Source organism: Marmota monax, unplaced genomic scaffold (assembly GCF_021218885.2).
Source record: "Marmota monax isolate L192 unplaced genomic scaffold, Marmota_monax_Labrador192_F-V1.1 WCK01_AAM20220418_F8-fsc00064, whole genome shotgun sequence".
Taxonomy (NCBI): domain Eukaryota; kingdom Metazoa; phylum Chordata; class Mammalia; order Rodentia; family Sciuridae; genus Marmota; species Marmota monax.
In genome coordinates, this window is record NW_026694542.1 from 10046462 (window position 1) to 10068359 (window position 21898).

At 44.4% G+C, this 21898-nt stretch overlaps 2 protein-coding genes and 4 non-coding genes across 7 annotated transcripts in view; 2 read left to right on the plus strand and 4 right to left on the minus strand.

The window, feature by feature from the left end:
• Positions 1–332: 332 nt before the first annotated feature.
• On the minus strand, positions 333–4709 carry Rpl23 (ribosomal protein L23). Its single transcript, XM_046420436.2, has 5 exons — positions 4637–4709; positions 4007–4090; positions 3576–3704; positions 603–716; positions 333–471 (listed from the first exon to the last, which is right to left on the minus strand). Exons 1-5 carry the CDS (start codon positions 4647–4649, stop codon positions 389–391), a joined length of 423 nt encoding a protein of 140 aa, XP_046276392.1. The 5' UTR covers positions 4650–4709; the 3' UTR covers positions 333–388.
• On the minus strand, positions 3840–3974 carry LOC124076615 (small nucleolar RNA SNORA21). The gene has a single exon (XR_006846404.1). It is a non-coding gene; the product is annotated as a small nucleolar RNA SNORA21 (small nucleolar RNA).
• A 3748-nt stretch (positions 4710–8457) lies between the features above and the next one.
• Trnac-gca (transfer RNA cysteine (anticodon GCA)) lies at positions 8458–8529 on the minus strand. Its single transcript has one exon. It is a non-coding gene; the product is annotated as a tRNA-Cys (tRNA).
• Positions 8530–15349: 6820 nt separating this feature from the next.
• Positions 15350–15421, plus strand: Trnac-gca (transfer RNA cysteine (anticodon GCA)). Its single transcript has one exon. It is a non-coding gene; the product is annotated as a tRNA-Cys (tRNA).
• Positions 15422–17097: 1676 nt separating this feature from the next.
• Positions 17098–17169, minus strand: Trnac-gca (transfer RNA cysteine (anticodon GCA)). The gene has a single exon. It is a non-coding gene; the product is annotated as a tRNA-Cys (tRNA).
• Positions 17170–17826: 657 nt separating this feature from the next.
• The window catches only part of Lasp1 (LIM and SH3 protein 1), a 39421-nt gene continuing 35349 nt past the window's right edge, over positions 17827–21898 (plus strand). Inside the window, exon 1 of one of the 2 annotated variants that reach the window (XM_046420378.2) lies at positions 17827–18069. In XM_046420378.2, coding sequence (XP_046276334.1) covers positions 18001–18069 — 69 coding nt within the window. In that variant the 5' untranslated portion in view covers positions 17827–18000. Of the gene's footprint in view, positions 18070–18490; positions 18595–21898 lie in introns of those variants that run through there. The other variant, XM_046420379.2, reaches the window with a different exon arrangement.

The window sequence follows — 21898 nt, forward strand, 5'->3', positions numbered from 1 at the left end:
TAAAGACATTAAGCCAAGTGTGATGCCAACAGCCTATAATCTAAAATGACTTGGGAGGCTGAGGCAAGAAGATAGCAAGTTCAAGGACAGCCTAGGCAACTTGGTATCTGGTCTCAAAGTAGAAACTGAAAAGAGCGGGATATGTAGCTCAGTGATAGACGTGTCCCTGGGTTCAAAAACAAAATAGGAAATACAGCAACTGGAAAAGTACCAGAAGTTCAACAAGGACACAGAGAGCAAGGACTGTATCTTCACACATGCCAGGAGTTTGAATTTAACAATTTCTTCTTACAAGGTGACAAGAAAAGCAAAGAAATAAACAGGCAAGCAAGCAGTGGGAGAAAGCACTTTTAATGGGTATTATTATTTTTACAAACACACTGGAGAATCACGCAATGCTGCCAGCATTGGAAGCAATCCTGGGCCACAAGTCTGCACACTCCTTTGCAACTGGTCCCGTAATGGCAGAACCTGCATTGGAAAAAAAAAAAAGACAAAACAGGTGAGACAGAGGGTCCCTTGCATGTATGCCTAGACCAGTGTTAAATCCCCCAGCATCCCACCCTCAGGTATCTATGGAATGAGATGGAGCGTTTTCCTACCTTTCATCTCGCCTTTATTGTTTACTATGACCCCTGCATTATCTTCAAAATAAAGAAATACACCATCTTTTCTCCGGTATGACTTTCGTTGTCGAATTACCACTGCTGGATGCACTAAGGGAGAGAAAGAACAGCAGTCATTAACCTGTCAGATCCCAGTGCCAGCACAGAAGCCACGTATGTCTCAAGGCAGAAGGTACCACCCATCATCAGCTTTCCAATTCCTAAAAGCAAGGGCAAGAGACAGTACATACACCATCACCCTTTTAAACTGCCAGCATTTTCTTGAACCATTAAATTTGTACTCTTTTGGGGGCACAAATAGTAACAAACTTGTTAAGCACTATCTATACTTTACCTAACCTGTGGGTACTATTAAGATCCCAATCAAAAGTATCAGGGACACACATATAGTTTAAGTCCAAGCAATTGGACCCTTATCAAGCAATATTCTACTCAGTGTGTGTGTGTGTGTCTCCCCAAAATAAATTTAAATGTATATATACCTTGATCTAAAAATTGCTTCCAACAACTCAAGGATAGAACACAGGGGTACTTGTACTTGACTACTCAGCTACATCCCCAGTTCTTTTCATTTGAGACAGTGCCTCAATTTCGCCACCCTCCTGTCTTAGCTTTGTGAGTTATTGGGATTACAGGCATGTACCACCCTGCCTGGCTTATTTTCAGCCCCCTGAGTTGCTGGTATTAGTCATTTACTAATGTGCCCAGCAATAAAGATATACTTACCATGTGTCAGCTTTACAAATATAAACTCATTTAAGTCCCAATAATCCCAAAGAAAACCTACAACTGCCAGTGTGCATGTGCACACACTCCTTAAACATACTAAGTATTCCAGAATCCTGACTAAACTCTACCCTATGACTTCTATCTATTCAACTGTAGGTGATATATGTGAGATATATATATGCATGTGTGTGTGGTTTTTTTTCCCCCAGTACTAGGGATGTAACCTAGGGCCTCATACATGCTAGGGAAGTGCGCTACCAATGAGCTCTATCCCCAGCACTTAGGCTGCCACATGCCTGTAAACTGTGACTCAGGAGACTCTCAAGTTCTAGGCCTCAACAATGTAGGGAAACCCTATCTCAAAAAGAATGATTAAAAAAAAAAAAAGAAAGAAAGAGAAAAGGGGTATGTTACACAGTGGTTAAGCACCATGGATTCAATCCCCCATACAAAAACAAAACCCATCTACACATACTAAGGCCTAGCATATATCAGGTCCTGGGTTCAGTCCCTAAAATTACTTAATATTCCAGAGTTCATTTTTTAAAAAATAGGAACAATTAGGACTAGGGATGAAGATCAGTGGTACAGCACTTGCCTAGCAGGCATTAGGCCCTGAATTCAATCCCTAGTACCACAATCAATCAGAAACAAACACTGAAAATATGAGACACAGATTCTGTATTTTGAGGCCAAGTACCAAAGATAAATTAATATTTATTTACTAAGAGCCTCTTTTGCTTATAAACCATTTAATAAGACCAGAAACTGAAGAAGTTGGATTTCCAGTCCAGCCCTCCATTTCTATATTTTTGTACCTATTGTGTATAATCAAAGAAGATATTAAAGAATTATAAATTCACAATTATTGTTAAAAACCATTAAGTGCTCATCTCTGGTTTGTCCCCTCACTGATTTGAGACCAACATTATATCCTACTGCAGGCCATGATCAAGTAATCAACTCAAGCAGCAAGATTTAGAGCATAGCTGAAATTGTGTGTCCACCTAGTAATAGGAATAGAGATGCCTTCTCACCCAACCAGTAAGGGCTGTATGCTCTGCTCTTCTCTGACAGCTCCCCAGGCCACCAATCAGACCCAGAAAGTGTTCTGAGAGTAAAATGCCCTAGCAGATGCATCTTTGTCCCCCCCCAAATTAATCAACACTTAATCACAACCTGCGTGCTACCATGCCCAAGAGGTATTCACAGTTCTAAAAAAAAAAAAAAATCTAGGGCTAGGGATATAGCTCAGTTGGTAAAGTGCTTGCCTTGCATGCATAAGGTCCTGGGTTCAATCCTCAGCAACACACACACACACAAAATCTAGCTGGGCACGGCACTGCACACCTGTAATCCAGGCAACTTTGTAGGCCAAGGCACAAGGATTGCCAACTTCAAGGTCAGCCTCAGCAACTCAGTGAGAGCCTGACTCAAAATAAAAAGGGCCGGGAATATAACTCAGTGGTAAAGAGCCCCTGAGTTCAATCCCCAGTATCCTCCCCCAGATCTACTGGAGGTTGTGGAGGAATGGATGCAGGTGCACAAGAATAACTATAAAATGTTACCATTACCCACCACAGCACATTTGTACCAGATACCAAGGGATGGCTAGGACTTCTCTGAAGAGCAAGATATCCAGAACACAGACAGACTTAAGGTGACACAGAAAGAAAGTTCACAACTGAAAGAAAGTGCACTGAACATCAGAAGTTCTACAGCCAGACAGCACAAGTGGAAAGTGCTCTGAGGTCTGTCCTTTTAATTCCTACACCTTGTGGGAAGACGTTGGAGAGCAGGCCATGATCAAGTAATCAACTCAAGCAGCAGGCTGTAAAGCATAGCTGAAATTTTGTTTTCACCTAGCGTTGGTAATAGTAACAGATGCTCAGCAACTCACAACCACCTGGAAAAATGTCAGTCCTATTATTCCCATTAGGGGCTGGGGTTGTGGCTCAGTGGTAGAGTGCTCCCCTAGCATGTGTGAGGCCCTGGGTTTGAGCCTCAGCACGACATAATACAGATATTTATTGTGTCTGTCTACAACTAAAAAAATAAAAATTAAACACCTTAAATAGGTGAGTAACAAGAACTGCACCTGAAAGGAAAGTACGCATTTAGAGACCTTCGGAATATAAAATATAAAACTAATGTTCCATTTTCCAGTTAAGTGAAGAACCTCAACTATCCACGAAGAGGTAAGTCTCCACATCTACTTACCCTTCTTTCTGAGCTCTGGTTTGCCCTTCTTGACTGTGGCCATCACCATGTCACCCACGCCAGCAGCAGGAAGTCTGTTCAGCCGTCCCTTGATTCCCTTTACAGAGATGATATACAAATTTTTGGCTCCTATAAAAGGATATAAACAAAAAGCCAAATTTTTGAGGGCCCATTGGGCCCAACCACCCATATAAAATTCAAGTATTTCCAAAGATTCTCCCTGCACGCTCCCAAAGCAGTCAGTCCCCAAAGTGGAAGAGAATACCTTGTCACACCACCGATTGAAGCAAAACAACACAACACGCTGCCACTTCACCCAAAAGCGGTGTTTTATTCTGCCCCTTCTTGACGGCTCAATGGGTCATTATCAAAAGGCCCAGTGAGTGCTTTTAAAAGGGGGATTGTAGCGGGGATGCAGCCAAAGGCCTCACCTGTGTTGTCAGCGCAATTGATCACGGCTCCTACCGGAAGACCCAAGGAAATCCGGAATTTCGCACCGGAGGATCCACCACGTCCTATGGATAAAAAGGGAAACAGGACAAAGTGGTCCCCGTCTACACGTGTTTCGGAGTTCCCTTGACACTTTCTCTCACCTGGGATTCCTTCCACTTACGCCCTCCCCACGTGCTACCCGGTTCTCACGGAACACGCCCGATTCCTCACCATTACCATCTTTAGGTCGAGACCAAGGGCCCTGGACGACCCAATCCTCGCTCAACCTTTCTCAACACGCCGTTCCTCCAGCAAGGCGAGGAACTGCACAGGTCGCCTAAGCCCGGGTCTAATCCGAGTCAACTGTCACCCCACTACTACAGCTCAGTTCGCGGTGCGAGTCCACCGGGTTCGGTTTAGAATCATGTCCGGATCCTGCCAGCTGAACGATCCAGCTCCCCGACCCGGCCACTTAGAGGACCCTTCCAGCGCTCTCGCGGCGCACCACCTCTTTCTCCCTGGCCGGGAGGAGAGCAAAGCGCCCTCGCTGTCCAAGGCCGCCGCTCCCGGAAAGGCCAGCAGCCACCTCGAGACGGATGGAATAGGATGTCTTGAGGTCCAAAACTCACCTCGCTTCGACATCTTGAACGCCGGAAAAGGACCGAAAGGAAGTAGACACAAAGGATACTGGGATATGAACTCGAAGCCCCGCCCATCCCCGCCCTGGGAAGTGAGGGCTAGTTAAACCAGCTTCTTCCCTCAGGCGCTGCCTGATTACGTAATCAGTGCCACAGCTTTAGCTGACAAGTGGGCGGTGGTGAGGTTGAGGTGTGCAGGAGCCAGTGAAACCCGGTATCCTGACTAGGAGTTTGAAAGTAGCTGGGGACACGGCCACGTAGATTTGTTAGCTTACTCAGCTTTTGAGCACTTCGTATATACCGAGAACTTTTCTGGGCAGTAAGGATTCAAAAGTAATTAAAGCGCTGGGCGTGGTGGTGCACTCCTGTAATCCCAGCAGCTCCGGGAGGCTGAAGCTGGAGGATCGCAAGTTCAAAAGTCAGCCTCAGCAATTTAACCTAGGCCTTAAAGCAACTCAGCAATAAAATATTAAAAAGGGCTGGCGATGTTGCTCGGTGGTTAAGCACCCCTGGGTTCAATCCCCGGTAACCCAAAAAAGAAGAAGAAGAAATTAGAGTAGTTTGTGTCATGTAGGGATAACCCAGGAACAGAGAGGGCTGAGGGTGGGGCAAGAGCAAGCTCCAAAAGGTTTCACTGGGATGTGGTACTAACACACTACAAGATCATTGGGTCTTGGTGTATTTGGTATCATACTATTTTTACATGTATTGCTTTATTAACTATATCTTTTCACAACTTCAACCTCCAGTTTTCTTTGACTTTTTTTTCTTCCATGGATACATTCATTCAGATGTTTATTGAACGCTTAATTTATGCCAGATTCAGGCCAGGGCATACATCAGATTACATTAGGGAACATAGTAGACCAAAATTTTTCTTCCTTTTTTTCTTTAATCTTTTTTTTCTTTTTTTCTTGCTTTTTAAAATTTATATATGACAGCGGAATGCATTACACTTTTTATTACACATATAGAGCACAATTTTTCATATATCTGGTTGTACACAAAGTATTTTCACACCAATTTGTGTCTTCATACATGTACATCGGATAATAATGATCATCGCATTCCACCATAATTTCTAACCACATGCCCTCTCGCTTTCCCTCCCACCCCTCTGCCCTATTTAAAGTTCCTCTATTCCTCCCATGCTCCCTCTTCCTATCCCCTATGAATCAGCATCCTTATAGCAAAGAAAACATTCAGCATTTGGCTTTTTGAGATTGGCTAACTTCACTTAGCATTATCTTCTTTAACTCCATCCATTTACCTGCAAATGCCATGATTTTATTCTCTTTTATTGCTGAGTAATATTCCATTGGGTATATATGCCACGTTTTCTTTTTTTATCAATTCATCTGTTGACTATTGAAAGGCTTTTTAAAAATCTTAAATGCAATGATTTATCTAGAAATGAGGAAGTCAAGACCTATTTCACATGATTCATGTGGAATTCTAAAAAATTCAATGTTCTCTAGACCAACATTCTTGCCTTTACGGAGATTTCATTCTGACAGGGTGTAGGTGGAGGCAGAAAATCCTAACCCTAGTCAAATAGATATTAGACGCAAAACCCTAACTGTAGCCCAATAAATAATCATTTTAAAATTTCTGTTTGTAATATGTGTTAGATGGAGACAAGTATTATGAAAAAAGAGCAGACTGAGTGATCAGGAGGTAGGGAGGCAAATTACAAAAATCAAATATAGGTCAGAGCAGGTTTCATTGAAGTTGACATTAGAGCAGACTTGAAGGCAAGGAGAGTTACCTATCTGAAGGGAGGTTCAGACAGAAACAAAGGCCAATGAAAAGCCAGAAGGCAGGAGTGAATCTTATGAGAATCTTATGAAAACCAATGGGGAAGCCTGGTGTGACTGGGGAGGTGAGTGACAGGAGAATAGTAGAAGAAAAGGTCAATAGTAATGAAATAAATTAAAAATAATAAAGCATTTTTGAAAAACAAAAATCCTAGAGCAGGGCTCAGTAGCCTAAGGCAGGAGGATCATGAGTTCAAAGCCAACCTCAGCAATTTAGTGAGGCTTTAAGCAACTCAGTGAGACACTGTCTCTAAATAAAATTTTAAAAAGGGCTGGGGATGTGGCTCAGTGGTTAAGCACCCCTGAGTTCAATCTCTGATAAAATAAATAAATAATCTAGAAACGAATCATGTGCTGCTTTGTACACCAGTGTCAAATTGTGGCAGTTCCTGAGTGAAATGGGAAACTATTGCCTGATTTTAAGCAGAAGAGGGACAGGATCTAACTATACCTCAGAACATAGGAGACCTCTTAGGGAGCTATGGCCCAGGAGAGAAGGGATGTTGGCTTGGATTACAATAGTATCAGTAGAGGCAATGTAATGTAGTCCAACTGTGGATGTGTTTTGGATGCAAAGGCAACAAAATATGGACTGTTAAAGAATCAAGATGTTTTCAAGAGTTGGGCATAGTGGTGCATGCCTACACTCCCAGCAGCACAGGAGGATTGTGAAATCAAGGCCAGCTTCAGCAATTTAGTGAGGTCGTAAGAAACGTAGTGAGACCTGAAAAAAGAGCAGACTGAGTGATCAGGAAGTGGGGAGGCAAAATTTAAAAATTTTTGAGGTCTCAAAAAACAAACAAACAAAAAAAGTGGTTGAGTGCCTCTGGGTTCAATATCCATTACCAAAACAAAAAAAAAAAAAAAAAAAGAAAGAAAAGAAAAAAAAATCTCTTTATATGTGTGTCTGTTACTAGATATTTTTTTTTATTGTTGCACATGGACACAATGCCTTTATTTTGTTTGTTTATTTTTATGTGAGGTTTGAACCCAGTACCTCACACATGCTAGGCAAGCACTCTACCACTGAGCCACAACTCCAGCCCTGTTACTGGATATTAAATCTATGGATTAGGCTCAGGGCCTTGTACATGATAAGTAAGCACTCTACCACTCAGCCATACCCCCAAACTATTCTACTTAGTTTCTTTTTTTAGGAAAAAGTTTTTTGTTTGTTTGTTTGCAGTACTGGGGATTAAAACCAAGGGCCTCAGTGAAGGCTAGGCAAGTGCTCCACCACTGAGCTATATCCCAAGCCCTTCTTATTTATTTTGAGACAAGGTCTTTCTAAATTACCTAGACCGGGCAAGAAAATTAGCTACAATGTGATAATATTGAGAAGAGTATCCTCTGAACCAATGGCTGGTGAATTCCCATATGGAGACCATCAGATGACTGTGAGACCCTTTTAGTGAAGAAAAAAGTGGATTTCAGTGCAGAGAAAAGGATTTTGCAAATCTCCTGCCTCAGCCTCCTAAATTGCTGGAATTACAGTTGTATACCACCTTGTCCTGCTTTTAAATAACACTTTAGACACTTTAAAAATGAAAAATAATTGTATTTTCCCAAAGACAAATGATACAGTAACAAGAGCAGCTTTGTTTTATTTATTTATTTATTTTTTAAAATCCCTTTAACATCTGGCTTAATGAAAAATAGGGTTTTTGTTGTTGTTTTTATTTTTCCTTATTTCAACATCTAATCTATTGTGATGTATACCATGTAGCCTCTGGGAAGTTACTTTGTTTTCTCATGGACTAAAGAGAATAACAGGTAAGTAATGTTACTCTTAATGTGAGAATAACCCACTTTTTCTGCATTGAAAGTATCTCACAGACATCTGAGGGTCTCCATGGCATAATCCACAAACCACTGATTCAGAGGAAGGTCCTCCCAATGCTATCACATATGTAATTAATGTCCCCATGTTTTTCTCACCACTAGAATATGAAGTATATTCTTGGTCTTGCCTTCAATTTTAAAAGTGAAGGTACTAGGGGGTACCCGGATTTGAACCAGGGACCTCTTGATCTGCAGTCAAATGCTCTGCCCCTGAGCTATACCCCCTCTGCTGCAAAGGAGGAGCTTATATCTTAAATGCAGTGTTTACTAACCAGCTGTTGCCTCCAGCGATTGAGATATTTTAGTATCTATGATACACTCTGTTAGGTTTTCTGGGGTGATACCAAAGAACGAAGAGAAGTTTGCAAAGGCAAGCCTGACCCAAGCCAAAGAGGAGAAAGTTGAATCCTATTCAGGTTTGAAGGTTTGAAAGTCCCATGGGTACATGCCATAGGATGCCTCTTTTCCATCACTACTGCTTTTTCTACCTCCGACTTCTGAGGATTCTTCAAGTCTAATTTCTCTCCTCCCTGCCTGCAGCCTCAACTGTATTGAATACCCAGCCCAAAGCTGTGCTCACAAGAGGGAGTGTTTCCCTGTCCTTCCTAGACCCTCTCTGCTCCCAGGCAGACTTGTCCCCATTTTCTCCATTCTCTTCAGCATTTTTCATCAATCCCCCTCCGCTGGCTCCTTCAAACATCAAATTTTATTCAAGATAGGAAAATTTTTAATTCTTTGCAACGGTGATTGCCCATTTCTTCTTTCTCACTTCAGTTTTTAAGAAGTCTATGACTTTGGCCTGATGGTGGTACACACCTGTGATCCCAAGCTACTTAGGAGGCTGAGGCAGGAGGATTTCAAGTTCAAGGTAGCTCTAGCAGCTTAAAGAGACACTGTCTCAAAATAAAATAAAATAAAAAGAGGACTGGGGATTTAACTCAGTGGTACAGCACCCCTGATTTCAATTCCTAGTACTGCAAAAGAAAGTCTACAACTTAGTTTCTCCAGCAGGCTAGGGAGGCAGGCACTCTACCACTGAGCTACTCTCATTTCTCTCATTATCAACTACTTGGATACACCGTTTGGTTGGAGAAATAAAGATACATATGCCAAGCAAACAAGCACCCAAGCCCAAGTTCTGCTTTCTGCATTTTTTTTTTTTTTTTACTTTTGGGTATTTTCTTTTCTTTTCTTTTGGTACTAAGGATTGAATCCAGGAGTGTTTAACCTTGGAGTCACATCCCTGGCCCTTTAAGGGACTTAGGACATCAATAAATTGCTGAAGCTGACTTTGAACCCTTCATCCCCCTGCCTCAGCCTCCCAAATTGCCAAGATTAAAAGGCATGTGCCACCACGATGGGCTTGGGTGCTTGTTTGCTTAGCATATGTATCTTTATTTCTCCAACCAAATGGTGTATTTCTTTTCTTTTTTTTCTATTATTATTATTATTATTATTATTATTATTATTATTATTATTATTCTTCCAGAGATTGAACCTAGGGGCACTAAATCACTGAGCCATATATTTCCTCAGCCCTTTTAGCCCTTTTAATTTTTTTATTTTGAGACAGGGTCTCACTACATTGCTGAGGCTGGCTTTGAACTTGTAATCCTCCTGCCTCAGCCTCCTGGGTTGCTGGGTACACAATGTGTCTCTTGAGGAAGGCATCTTTTTGCATTCTTTTTTGCATTCCCCAAAGTACTGGGCATTGTGACTGGTTCACTGTAAGCCTCAGGTTGTACTCCCCTACCAACCCACAACCTAATTAAATTCAACCATGGGATTGCATCAATATTGCACCTACCCAAGCAGATGACATTTGTAGAAGAAAAGCACACAAGTTTATGTCACTCCACCAGTCTCAAACAGACTCTGCTTAGCATTCTGACCCACTGCTCAAATATGTTTACTTTTTCACGCTCCTAAATGATCATCTCATGAACGTTCTCCTGTCACAAACTCCCCACATTTTCTCTCTCCTCCTCTCTCATTCAGCTGAACAGCTTGCCTCTTTTTGGAGGAAACAGTAGTGTGCTGATAAATGCCTACCAACTGTCTCTGGGGGACCTGAGTCTTAGTGTTTGCCAATTCCAGTGGTGCATATATACACCCCTGCTGATTTCAAGTTACCAAATTGAAATCAAACTTTTAAAATATCCTGAAATTTTAGCCACTGGTTTTTCCCATGCTAGTTTGAACCAATTCCAACACATCTGAGATAACTACCTCTTTCCACAAGTATCATCAATCCACTGACAACCCCCAAATTTCTACTTCCAACCTGAATCTTTCCCATAAACACTGGTTACTGGAGCTCCAGCTGCATATTCCTCTTCTCTTAAATGTCTACTAGGTACCTTGGCCAAAGGTGTAGCTCAATGGTAGCATATTTGCCTCACTTTGTGGGAAGTCCTCTGCTCAGTCCCTAGCACTGCAAGAAAATAAAGGTAACTGTGATACTAGCGTGTGGAATCTATAAAGATCAGGGGCTGTACTTTATTACTTTCTGTACAAGAACATTAAAAACAAACTGATTTTCTGGTGCTGGTGATTTAATCCAGGACATCACATACTACTGGGGTAAGATGGGGGCGGGGAGTAGAAAAGAGACAAAAGGAAGAACAAAAAAATGCAATTTTATCTATCTTTTATTTGTATTTTTTAGTACTAGGTATTTAACTCAGGGGAGCTTGGCCACTGAGCTACATCCCCAGACTCTTTTTTTTTTTAAGAGAGAAAGAATTTTAGTATTTATTTTTTAGTTTTCGGCAGACACAACATCTTTGTTTGGATGTGATGCTGAGGATCGAACCCAGGCCGCACACATGCCAGGCGAGCGCGCTACCGCTTGAGCCACATCCCCAGCCCATCCCCAGACTCTTTAAAAATTATTTTTATTTTGAGACAGATTCTTGCTAAATTGCTTAGGGCCTTGCAGAGTTGCTGAGGCCAGCCTGGAATTTGTGATCCTCCTGCCTCAGCCTCCTGAGTTGCTGAGATTACAGGCGTGCATGACCATGCCCTGCAGGAAATACAATTTTGACTTGAAATTGTGCATACCTTTCCATGCCTGTCATTCCTCAAGTTCATTCTTCTCCCAGGCCTGTCATGCCCAAATTTCTGAGAAATCAGTAAATCTTAGAGTTCCCATAAATTCACTCACTTATGAAAATTACCTTTCTGTACTGATAATTAGCCCACAAAATAAAAAGATCAAGCAAAGCAGACATAATATATTTAAAAATCTTTCCAACATTATCTACAGCAGATAATGGAGACCATGTCAACCTAAAGATCTTGAGGACAGACCACCAGACTGATATTCCCACATGCCTTCCCATACCCAACCAAGTTTTCTTTTTTCATTTATTTGCAGTATTTGGGCTTGAACCCAGGGATTTTGTTTCTTTTTTTTTTCTTTCTTTTCTTTTTTTAATATTTATTTTTTGGTTGGATACAATATCTTCATTTATTTATTTTTATGTGGTGCTGAGGATGGAACCTAGGGCCTCGCATGTGCTAGGCGAGTGAGCGTTCTACCGCTAAGCCACATCCCCAGCCCAAACCCAGGGATTTTCTATCACTAAGCTATTTTTTATTTTGAGACAGGTTCTCACTAAGTTACTTAGGTCCTTACTAAGTTGTCCCAGGCTGACCCCAAACTTGTAATACTCTTGCCTCAGCATCCTGAGCAACTGAAATTACAGCCACCATACCTGGTATCAAGTTTCCTTTAAAAGAAGAGTCCCAGCCCCCAAATTGCATCTCACTCTTGTGATAGAGTGCATTCTTCCTTGAATGTGTCTCTGCTTTGCTAAATAAATCTCTGTCCATCTCTGACTGACCCAACACATTCTTTTTTGTTTGTTTTTCTTTGGTACTGGGGATTGAATTCAGGGGCACCTAACCACTGTGCCACACCCCCAACCTTTTTTAAAATTTATTTATTTTTAATTAGAGACAGGGTCTCACTGAGTTGCTTAGAGCTTTGCTAAATTGCTGATGCTGGCCTTTGAACTCGAGATCCTCCTGCCTCAGCCTCCCCAGCCACTGGGATTACAGGCATGTACCACCGTGCCCAGCAAAACAGAGTATTAAAATTAGTTCTATAATGTATGTCAAGAACACCACTAATCCTGAGTTGAGATTCCCCCACTCTGGAAATTCCTGAGGCCTCCTCTGGTGACACTACCACTGAGCTACATCCTCACCTTAAAAAAACAAACAACAACAACAAAAAAAACTCTTGATTTTTTTTCCCTACATTTATCCTTTTCCCTCTTTTTAAAAAATTTCAAAATTTGTTCTAATTAGTTATAAATAACAGTAGAATGCATTTTGACACATTGCACACAAATGGACCACAACTTCTCATTCATCTGGCTACTTTTCCCCCTTTAAAAAATTTTTAATTTGAGGAAAACACATGACTACCCTAGATAGTAAAAGATAAAAAAATACCGATCATTCTTGATTCTTTCTCTCATCCTTCATGAGCCATCCAACTACAGTAAATGATAAGGCTGCCTTGCCAGGAGCAATCTGCATGCCTGTATATTTTTCCACCTCTGCTGTTCCAAATTATGGTAGAATAAATAACAGCCCTCCAAATATGTCCCTATCTCAAGTACCTTGTGAACCCACTTGTGAATGTGTGACTTGCAGATGTGATTAAATCAAAGATCTTGAGATGAGGAGATTACCCTGGATTATCCAGGTGAGCTCAAAGTAATTACAGTGGTCCTTATAAGGAGGAAGCAAGAAGGTCAGTCAGAGAGGTGTAAGGATGGCACAGGGGGAGAGGATGCCATGCTGCTGGTTGATGCCATTGAGGAATGGGCTATGAACCAACAAATGTAGCAGCCTCTAGAAGCTGGAAGTGTCAAGGGACTTAGAGCTTCCAGAAGTAATGGAGACATGATAACGTTCTGATTTTTAGCCCAGTGAAATTGATTTTGGAATTTATTTATTTTTGGTGGTAGTGGGAATCAAAGCCAGGGACTTGTGCATACTAGCCACATGCTCTCCAACTGAACTATATCCCCAACCCTAATTTTTTAAATTTTGACCTCCAGAACTGTAAGATAATAAATCTGTGCTGTGCTAAGCAAATAAATCGTGGTGATTTGTTACAGCAACAACAGGAAACTCATACACCAAAGTCTAAGACCTTGTCACCATCTTTCACCTACATCATTGCAATAGATTCCTAACTGGTCTCTCAATGTCTACCCACTATCTCTTTTTTAATGTGGTAAGAACACCTAACATGAGATCTACTCTTTTTTTTCCTCCCAATGCTAAGGAGTGAATCCAGGGTCTCCAGTGCATGCTAAGCAAGCATTCCACCACTGAGCTACACTGTCATTTCATATAAAATCCAAACTTAATTGACCAACAAGGCCCACACAAACTTGGTGTTTCTGTCTCTGTCTCTCTGTCTCTCTCTCTCTCTCTCTCTCTCTCTCTCTCTCTCTCTCTCTCTTTGTTGTTGTTGGTACTAGGAATTGAACCCAGGGATGCTTTATTACAGAGGTATATCCCCAGCAGCTCTTCCCTGGGTCTCCATCCTGTCAGTCTACTCTGCAATGTTTTCTTAACCTCACAGTCACATGAACCTGAAACAAGAGGTTTGGTTGATCTCCAACAGTGAAAACAGAAAAAGACAACATTTAAAAATTAGCTTCCAAATAATTGATATTGCTATAATATGGATCTTAAAAGTCCCCCCAAAGGCCCATATGTTAACAGTTTCTTCCCAGAGTGGTACTATTGAGAGGTAGTGAGACCTACTGGGATGTCTTTGGGTCACTGGGGATGTGCCCATAAGGGGGATAGTGAGACCCGAGCTTGTTCCTCTCTCTTGTGCTTCTGGCCGTGAGGTGATCAGATTTGCTCTACCACTCAGTTCCTCCGTGATGTGCTTATTTTGAGACAGGATCTTGCTAAATTTCTGGGGCTGGCCCAGGATCTTGTGATCCTCTTGCCTCAGTCTTCTGAGTTGCTGGAATTACAAACCTGGGTCACTCACCCCTGGCTATTTTTGGAGCTCTCTCAAATTGCTCTACCGTGGTCCAACTTCCTCAAGCCTCAGGGATGTTGTAGTAGCCATTTCCTTCACCTTCAGTACCTTTCCCCCATAGATTGCCAAATGGCTGCTTTCTACATGTTATTCAGGTTTGAACTGCCAATTTATCTGCTCAAAAAGGCCTTCTGTGGGGCTGGGGTTGTGGCTCAGTGGTAGAGTGCTCACATGTGTGAGGCACTTAGTTTTGATCCTCAGCACCATCTAAAAATAAATAAACAAAATAAAGATATTGCATTCATGTATAACTAAAAATATATATATTAAAAAAAAAAGGGGGATTCCATGGAGCTAGGAAGGTAGTTTATTGGTAAAAGTCCTTCCCTAGCATGTGTGCCTAAGGCACTGGGTTCACTCCTCAAGAAAAGGGGAGAAAAAAGCCTTCCATGGCTGTCCAACTTGAAATAATCCCAGTACCTTCTTAATTACATTTTGGTCTTTATTTCAATAATTTCCTTTATCACTGCTCTATTTCCTTGTTTATTCACTTGTGTTTATTTCCAGTCTGTCCCCAGTAGATTGTAAACTCAGTGAGTTAGAAACTCCGTATCTTTCTGTTGAAAGTTTGTTCTGCACAGTGAGTGCTCCATAAAAAAAAAAATAAATAAAAAAAAAAAGTGGGGAACCAACAGCTTGTACACCCAGAAGGCCTCAGTGGAGGTGTCTTTTTAGTTATTATTTGTATTCCTTTTAGAGAGACCATGGGAAAAGTTTCCCTCTCCAGTTCTGACTTGTGAGGGGAAAGAAATGAGTGGTGTTATGAACAAAGAACTGAGCCCAGAAAAAAAACTACGTTTACATGTTTTCAAACATGTTTTTTTTTTTTTTTCATTTATGCCTCTCTCATTGGTAAATTCAATGTCATTTAGCAAAAATGTCTTAATTTTGGATAGATGACTTTCAGAATGAAAACTTGATAGTCCAAGTAAAAAGAATTCAGAGGCACTTACCAGCAAAGGGGGTATAGCTCAGTGGTAGAGCATTTGACTGCAGATCAAGAGGTCCCCGGTTCAAATCCGGGTGCCCCCTTGCTAGTACTTTACTATTTTTCACAGGTGACTCAGATAACCAGTCACTAGGGGATTTCTGGATTCAAAACTTCTGAAAAATGTCCTTTGATTCTTCCACTAGCATAATTTTCCCCCCTGGTTCCTGGTGTCCAAGAACTAGCAGCAACACAGTAGGTAGCTTTAGTAGGTTTGAGTCTTCGACCCTGACTATGTGATAAAAAGCCCACCTGCACCCTCAATAGGTAGAGGCAAGGCAATGAGTTATTATCATCTTAGAAATTGTTCACTAACCCACTGATTATTGTTAATTATAATTTGATTTGGGGTTTTAAAAAATAAAAAAAAGGCATGTTAGGGTCAGAGCAGTACTATTTTGCCTAGTTCATACCCTGGTTGAAAAGACTAAGGATGAATCCAGGTTCAGAAAGCTTATATTCTGGCCAAGTTTAAGGGGTCATAGTACAGAGATGACAGGTTGAAAGTAACTTCCCTTCTTTATATTAGCACAAAGGCAGGGCCTTGGCTTGATAATCTACAGGTGCCATGTTCAGGGGTTGGTGTCTGGGAAAGGGGAGAAATGCTGGTTAGCTGTTTCTGCAGCCTGGGTTTTGCACCATGGCTCTTACTTATCTCCGTGTCCAGCCCAGCAGCTCGCTGTAATGGGAACTGGGGGAAAAATGTGCCCAAGTATTTCCCTAGGTCCCTAGGGATGACACAATCAGATTCCGGATTTAAAATATCACAGTTTCCCCCTGACTCAAGCAACATGCCTCTGCTTGTCTCCCTTATTTTTTCCTTTTTTGGGGCAAAACCTAGTGGAAGGGATGCCCTTGATTCTCCCTCAAACTTATCATTTTTCTCCAACCACACAATGACATGGTCACACAGCCAGCAGATATCTGTTCACATCTTTAGAATTTGAAACTAGATAACCGGTCCACTGTTCCTCAAAGTGTGTTCGGGGAACCAGTATCACCAGCATCACCTGGGAAATTACTGGAAAAGCTAATTCTCTGGGGCCCATTCCAGCTCTAAGAATCAGAAACAAGCCCTCAGGATAATTTTGCCGCGTGCATTCATTTCTATGGTTTGCAACGGGGTAACTTAATTTTCGTACATTAAAGTAAACGGATAGGCATGTATTGGTCATTTTACTGTTCCTGAAATGTCTTCAGTCTCTCTCTGTCATGAGCAATAGGGAAGGGTGAACACAACATGTCCATGTTCAATGGTAATGAAGTCGAACAAAACAAACAACAATAAAAATAATAATATAAAATAAAGAAGAAAAAAGGAAAAAGTTGAAGTTGGAAAGGGCTGTGCCTGTGGATTTCCCTCTTTGACCCACCCCTGCCCCCATCGGATACGAACGACAACCTGGGGTAGTCATCCTGTACCCCGAACCCAGCGTCCTGAAGTGCCTGATACACTTGTGGTGGTGGCAGCAGAAATCCCACCTCTGGCGCCAGTATGGGGACGTGCATCTTTAGTATCTGATAGTGCACTCAACCCACACCACCACCTTCCGGTGGACACAAAGCAAAACAGAAAGCTTTCGGCTAAGGTTGGAAAACGAGGAAGGGACTCACCCCGCCCCCGTTTTTGTTTTCTTATAACCTAGGATACAACGTAAAAATGTGAATTGAGAATGAAAAAAGGAATTATGCTCATTACATAGAGGAGAAAAAGACACCAAGGGGGCACCCGGATTTGAACCAGGGACCTCTTGATCTGCAGTCAAATGCTCTACCACTGAGCTATACCCCCGTGCCGCTCCTGCGGTTGGAGGTGGCTCTTTTGGGTGCTAAAACAGTGTTGCAGCTGCTAGGCAGGTACGAACTAAGAATAAGGAGAAACGGATTAAGGAGGAAAGGGACCAAGTTGAAAGCAGAAGGTGCCTGAATCCGAGGAACCCCGGGGAAAGCTGCACCGCAGAAGCGCGGAGACGAAGATCTAGCCTCGATCCCGAGGCTCTGAGTCTAGTGGCAAAGGACAGGTTCCGCCCCACAAATGTGGGAAAGGACGTGGGCGGGAAGGGAGCTAACTGCCGGGGCGGGGAAGCGGGGTTCCGGTTCAGGCTGCAGGTTCACCCACTGGTAGGAAGGAAAGTCCCTGAATCTGGAGAATCTGCTTGGGCGTTCAGGAGTGTTCCAACCCCGCCCTCGACGGGTGAAAGGGGTTCGCCAGTCCCTCGGAGCCTGGGCACTCCAGATTTGCTGCCAGCTCGGCTCGACACCGCCTCCAGCGCGGGAAAGGCCCTAGGCAAAGCGCACCGTCTGCCTGGGAGAGCTGGGGCTCTAGCACCCGGGTCCCACAGCCCGCCCCGGAACCCGCCCCCGCGCAGCCCCACGTCGCCCGGGGAGCGCGCCTCGTCGCGCGCGCCCCTGTCCGCGCCCGAGGCGCGTCCCCGCCCCGGTGCAGCCCCTCCTCCCCGCTGTGTTTATTAGGGGAAGGAGGGCGGAGGCGGAGGCCAGTTCCCCAGCTCCAGCCGCCGTCGCCGCCGCCAGTATAGTGCAGCCGCGGCCGCCTCCCGCCAGCCCGCCGGGGGAGAGAACGTGCTTGAGCTCGGGCATCCCCGCCCCAGTCTTTTCCGGAGCCATGAACCCCAACTGTGCCCGGTGCGGCAAGATCGTGTACCCCACGGAGAAGGTGAACTGTCTGGATAAGGTGAGTTCCGGGACTCGGAGACGCGTCTAGGCAACCCCGAGCTCGGAGGAGGGGGAGGAGAGAGGGGCTGGGTCTTGCCGCCTCATCCCCGCGATCCCTGGGGAAGGGAAGGAGGGTGGGCGGTGTCATTGGGTGTGGGAACGGACCCCTTGGGGTCTGGGAGCTGGGAGATCCAGGACGAGGCGGGCAGCCACTGCTGGAGAAGGGTGGTCTCTGTGACCAGGGGCTGGGACAACACAAGGAAGCCAGGCCCGGGGTGTGTGTGTGCGGGGAAGGTTAGAGGTGCAGTCCCGCCCCCCAGGGCCAGGAGAGTGAGAGCAGACGGCCGCTCCCTCTCCCCGCCGCGCCGAGCGCCAAGTACGCGGAAGCGCGGGGCACTGGGGGGAGGGGGCGGCGGGGGCGGGGCGGCGGCCGGGGGCCGGCGAAACCTGCTGCTCTGGCCACCCCCGGCCCGGCTTCCTGGCCTGGAGGCCCCCAGCGCGGACGATCGCCTGGCGAAGGTCGCCTCTGGGAAGGGGGCTTCGGGTGAGGACCCGAGCCCTGCCTCGAGAACCCCTTTTTGGAACGACCTGGAGCCCCCCCCCCCCCTTGGTGGTTCTGTGGTTAAAGGACCAGCCAGTCCTCCTTCACATCTTCCCAGCCCCCACCTCGAATTACAAGCCAACTCCTGATGCTGGGCAGTGCAGCCCGAACCGGGCGGGGTCGGGTGCTAGGGTTGGGTGGGTGGGGGACTCTTCGCAGAGATCTCTTGAAATTGTGCTCTGTCTGAAGATCGGCTTGTAGAACAAAGAGCTAACTTTTCAAAGCAGGTTTCTCCAATGGAGGGTGGGGTTGGTTGAGTTCTGGGGAAGCCGAGAAAAGGGGGAGGTGTTTGGGGGGGAGGGGAGGGTGGCCTTCTGGAAATTCGCCGTCCCTGGGGCCCTTAGGCGTCCCCCTCCCCCCCCCACCCCCCGCCCAAGCTGGACTCGTTCATCTGGTTGCCATTATACTTTTAGAGGGGGGTGGAGAGCAGAACTGGGTGTTTCCAGCACAGTTTGGGGTAGGATCCTGCCCTCTTGTTAAGCTCTTAAGATCCTAAGGTAAGCCTGCTCTTCCTTGAGTCCCCTCCGTGGTCTGGAAGAAAGGCCTCAGTCCCCTCCTCCACCATCCCAAGGTGGCTCCAAGTCTAAATAGTTCCTCTTTTCTATCCTAACCTTCAGGAGTGGGGTGGGGGGAACTACATACAAGAAAGGTGCAGGTTTTGTTTGGGACAGGTTAGTTCATTGGATAGTTTGTCTCTCCCTGCCCCCTTGGGGTTGCCATTCCTCAGTGACCTTTGGCCCCTGAGTCAGGAGGAAGCGGTGGGGTTAGAGATTCTGAAACACATTTGAACTTGCTCTTGTAGGGAAGGGACTTAGAGGACTGCTGCTGTTTCCTTACCCCTTCAGTGCTTGACTGGCAGGAGGAGAGGATATTGTGGGCAAGAGAGAAGGTGCTGATCTGCTGGATGATTGGGTCAGTCTCTGGAGGGCAGGACATGAGCCTGGAGCTTCTAGATGGGGAAACATTCCCTTGACAACTTATCTGACCTTGCACATGGATTTTGACCTCCCTGATGGCAGGGATTTTGGCCCCTGCATCTGCAGTTTTCTGGACTCCTCTTCCTGTCCACAGTGATGAATTGGGAGGAGACAGTGCTCACCTTCAGAGGCAATATAGGATGAAAGGATTGCTAGCCTGGGAGTTGGAAGACTTGGTCCTGGTTCTAGGTCTGCTCCCACCAGCTTAATGAATGGCTCAGGGCCTCAGTATTTCCCATTTATAGGGTGTGTGAGTATGACTATGTTGTAACCTTGGAGGTGGGCAGTTCACTAGTTTCTGGAAGGAGCGTTTTCCCCCCACATGATACTGGAATTGAACATAGGGATGCTTTGCCAGTGATCCCAGAACACTGCAGTAAGTAGAAGCTACATCCTCAGCCCTTTTTATTTTGTAATTTTTAAAAAATACTTTATTAGTTGTTGGTGGACCTTTATTTATTTATATGTGGTGCTGAGAATCTAACCCAGGGCCTCACACATGCTAAGGCAAGTGCTCTACCACTGAGCCACAACCCCAACCCCTTTATTTTGTATTTTGAGACAGGGTTTCCTTAAGTTGCTAAGGCTGGCCTTGAATTTGTGATCCTCCTGTCTCAGCCTTGCAAATAGCTAGGATTATAGGCTGATTACAAGTGCTGGCCACCATAACAGTCCCCTCCCTACCTTTTCTGTCTAGCCCTACACTCACTTGCCTTATAAAGACCATCAGTGCCCCTTGCAGTGACACATGCCTATAATCCCAACTACTCAGGAGACTAAGGCAGGAGATTGCAAGTTCAGGGTCAGTCTGGACATCTTAGAAAGACTCTGCCTCGAAATAAATAAAAATGATTGGGGATATTGCTCAGTGTTAGAGTACTCCTGAGCTCAATCCCCAGTACCAGAAATATAAAAAGTCCTTTAGTGCTGTGTGTCAGGGGAGGAGGCAGGGATACTGCAAGGGACCCTCCCTAGTAGTTCTTGAGTCCCAGCTGGAAGAGGATGTTCTGGAGGGGGTTGCTGTGGAAATTAGGATGGGGTGATTCCTCCCTGTTTTGAGAACTGTCCCTAAAGGAAGTAGCTCTGGAAAGACCTTGTCCTCCTTTCCTCCTGCACTGAGTCAGAGGCCTGAAATATTCAGACTTATTCTTCCCTACCCCCTCCAGTAAGAAAAGGTACCTGGAGAACCAGCTTCCTTCAGGCACCTGGAGAATGCTGCTGAGACTTGGGAGTGAGAAATGTTCAGTCCCACAGGCATTGTTACTAACCAACTACCCAACGCTTCCCTTTCCCAATAATGGTCAGTCAACTTAGATTGGCCTGGTTCACTACAGTCTCTGGTGACATGTAGCACACCAAATGGCTAAAACACAAGCTGTGTCCTTGGTGTTAAGTCTTTTCTCCTTGAGCCTTATCTGCCAAAGGCATAGGTGGGTAAGGGCTTTGTCACCTCTGAAGGCCACCCTGCCCCCAACCTGCATTACCCAGGGTGCTCTGCATGCTGGATAAACATGTATTGCTGATGACAGTGTTTGAGGAAGGAGGTCGGGATTTGTTTCCCCAGAGGATTTCTGGGATTAGAACTGGGGGAGAAATAGGGTGACCTCATTTGCTCATTCATTCAACAAATATTTATTGAACACCTACTTTGTATACCTACTTTATATCTGGGTATCTGTATTGTCAAGTATCTTGCTATGTCCCTCTCCCAAGACTGGCTTGCTTCCCCTGGCTTCTGAAAACAGGTGGAGACATTCAGGAAGGTTAGAGAATTGATCTGCTGCCACTTCCTCTGGAATCCCCCTTTAGGGTGGGCTCCCTGCCTCTGGTTATCAGAGCTCTCCCTCCACCCTCGAAGAGGCAAAAGTCCTTGTTTCAGTTTCCTAGCCAAAGCTTAGTTACCCCATGATCACCTTGCAATCAGTCATTTATAATAGCTCCTGCTTACTGTAGTGTTCTGGGCTCAGAATATGTAGCTGCCTCACCAAACATCAGTGGTTGTTCCCGGGAATAATGAATCTATAAACAGAGGCTCAGATAGTTGATGTGGCTTGCCCCTTTGCTTTTAGCCAAAGTTGGAATTCACATCCAAAGTTCTTTCTGCTGGTGTATTTGCAAAAATTATTTATTTAAAAAAAATTTTTTAAAGATGTTGATGGACCTTTATTTTTATTTTTTTTTTAAGTTTTTTTTATATTTTTTTAAGAGAGAGAGAGAGGGAGAGAGAGAGAGACAATTTTAATATTTATTTTTTAGTTATCGGCAGACAC

Bases quoted from the DNA above. Each gene is read 5' to 3' on its own strand.
- Rpl23 (XM_046420436.2), bottom strand. The intron at 717-3,575 runs GTAAGTAGATGT...TCTCTCCCTTAG, and splicing joins ACCAGAGCTCAGAAAGAAGG to TGCATCCAGCAGTGGTAATT. The intron at 472-602 runs GTAGGAAAACGC...TTTCCAATGCAG, and splicing joins CAATAAAGGCGAGATGAAAG to GTTCTGCCATTACGGGACCA.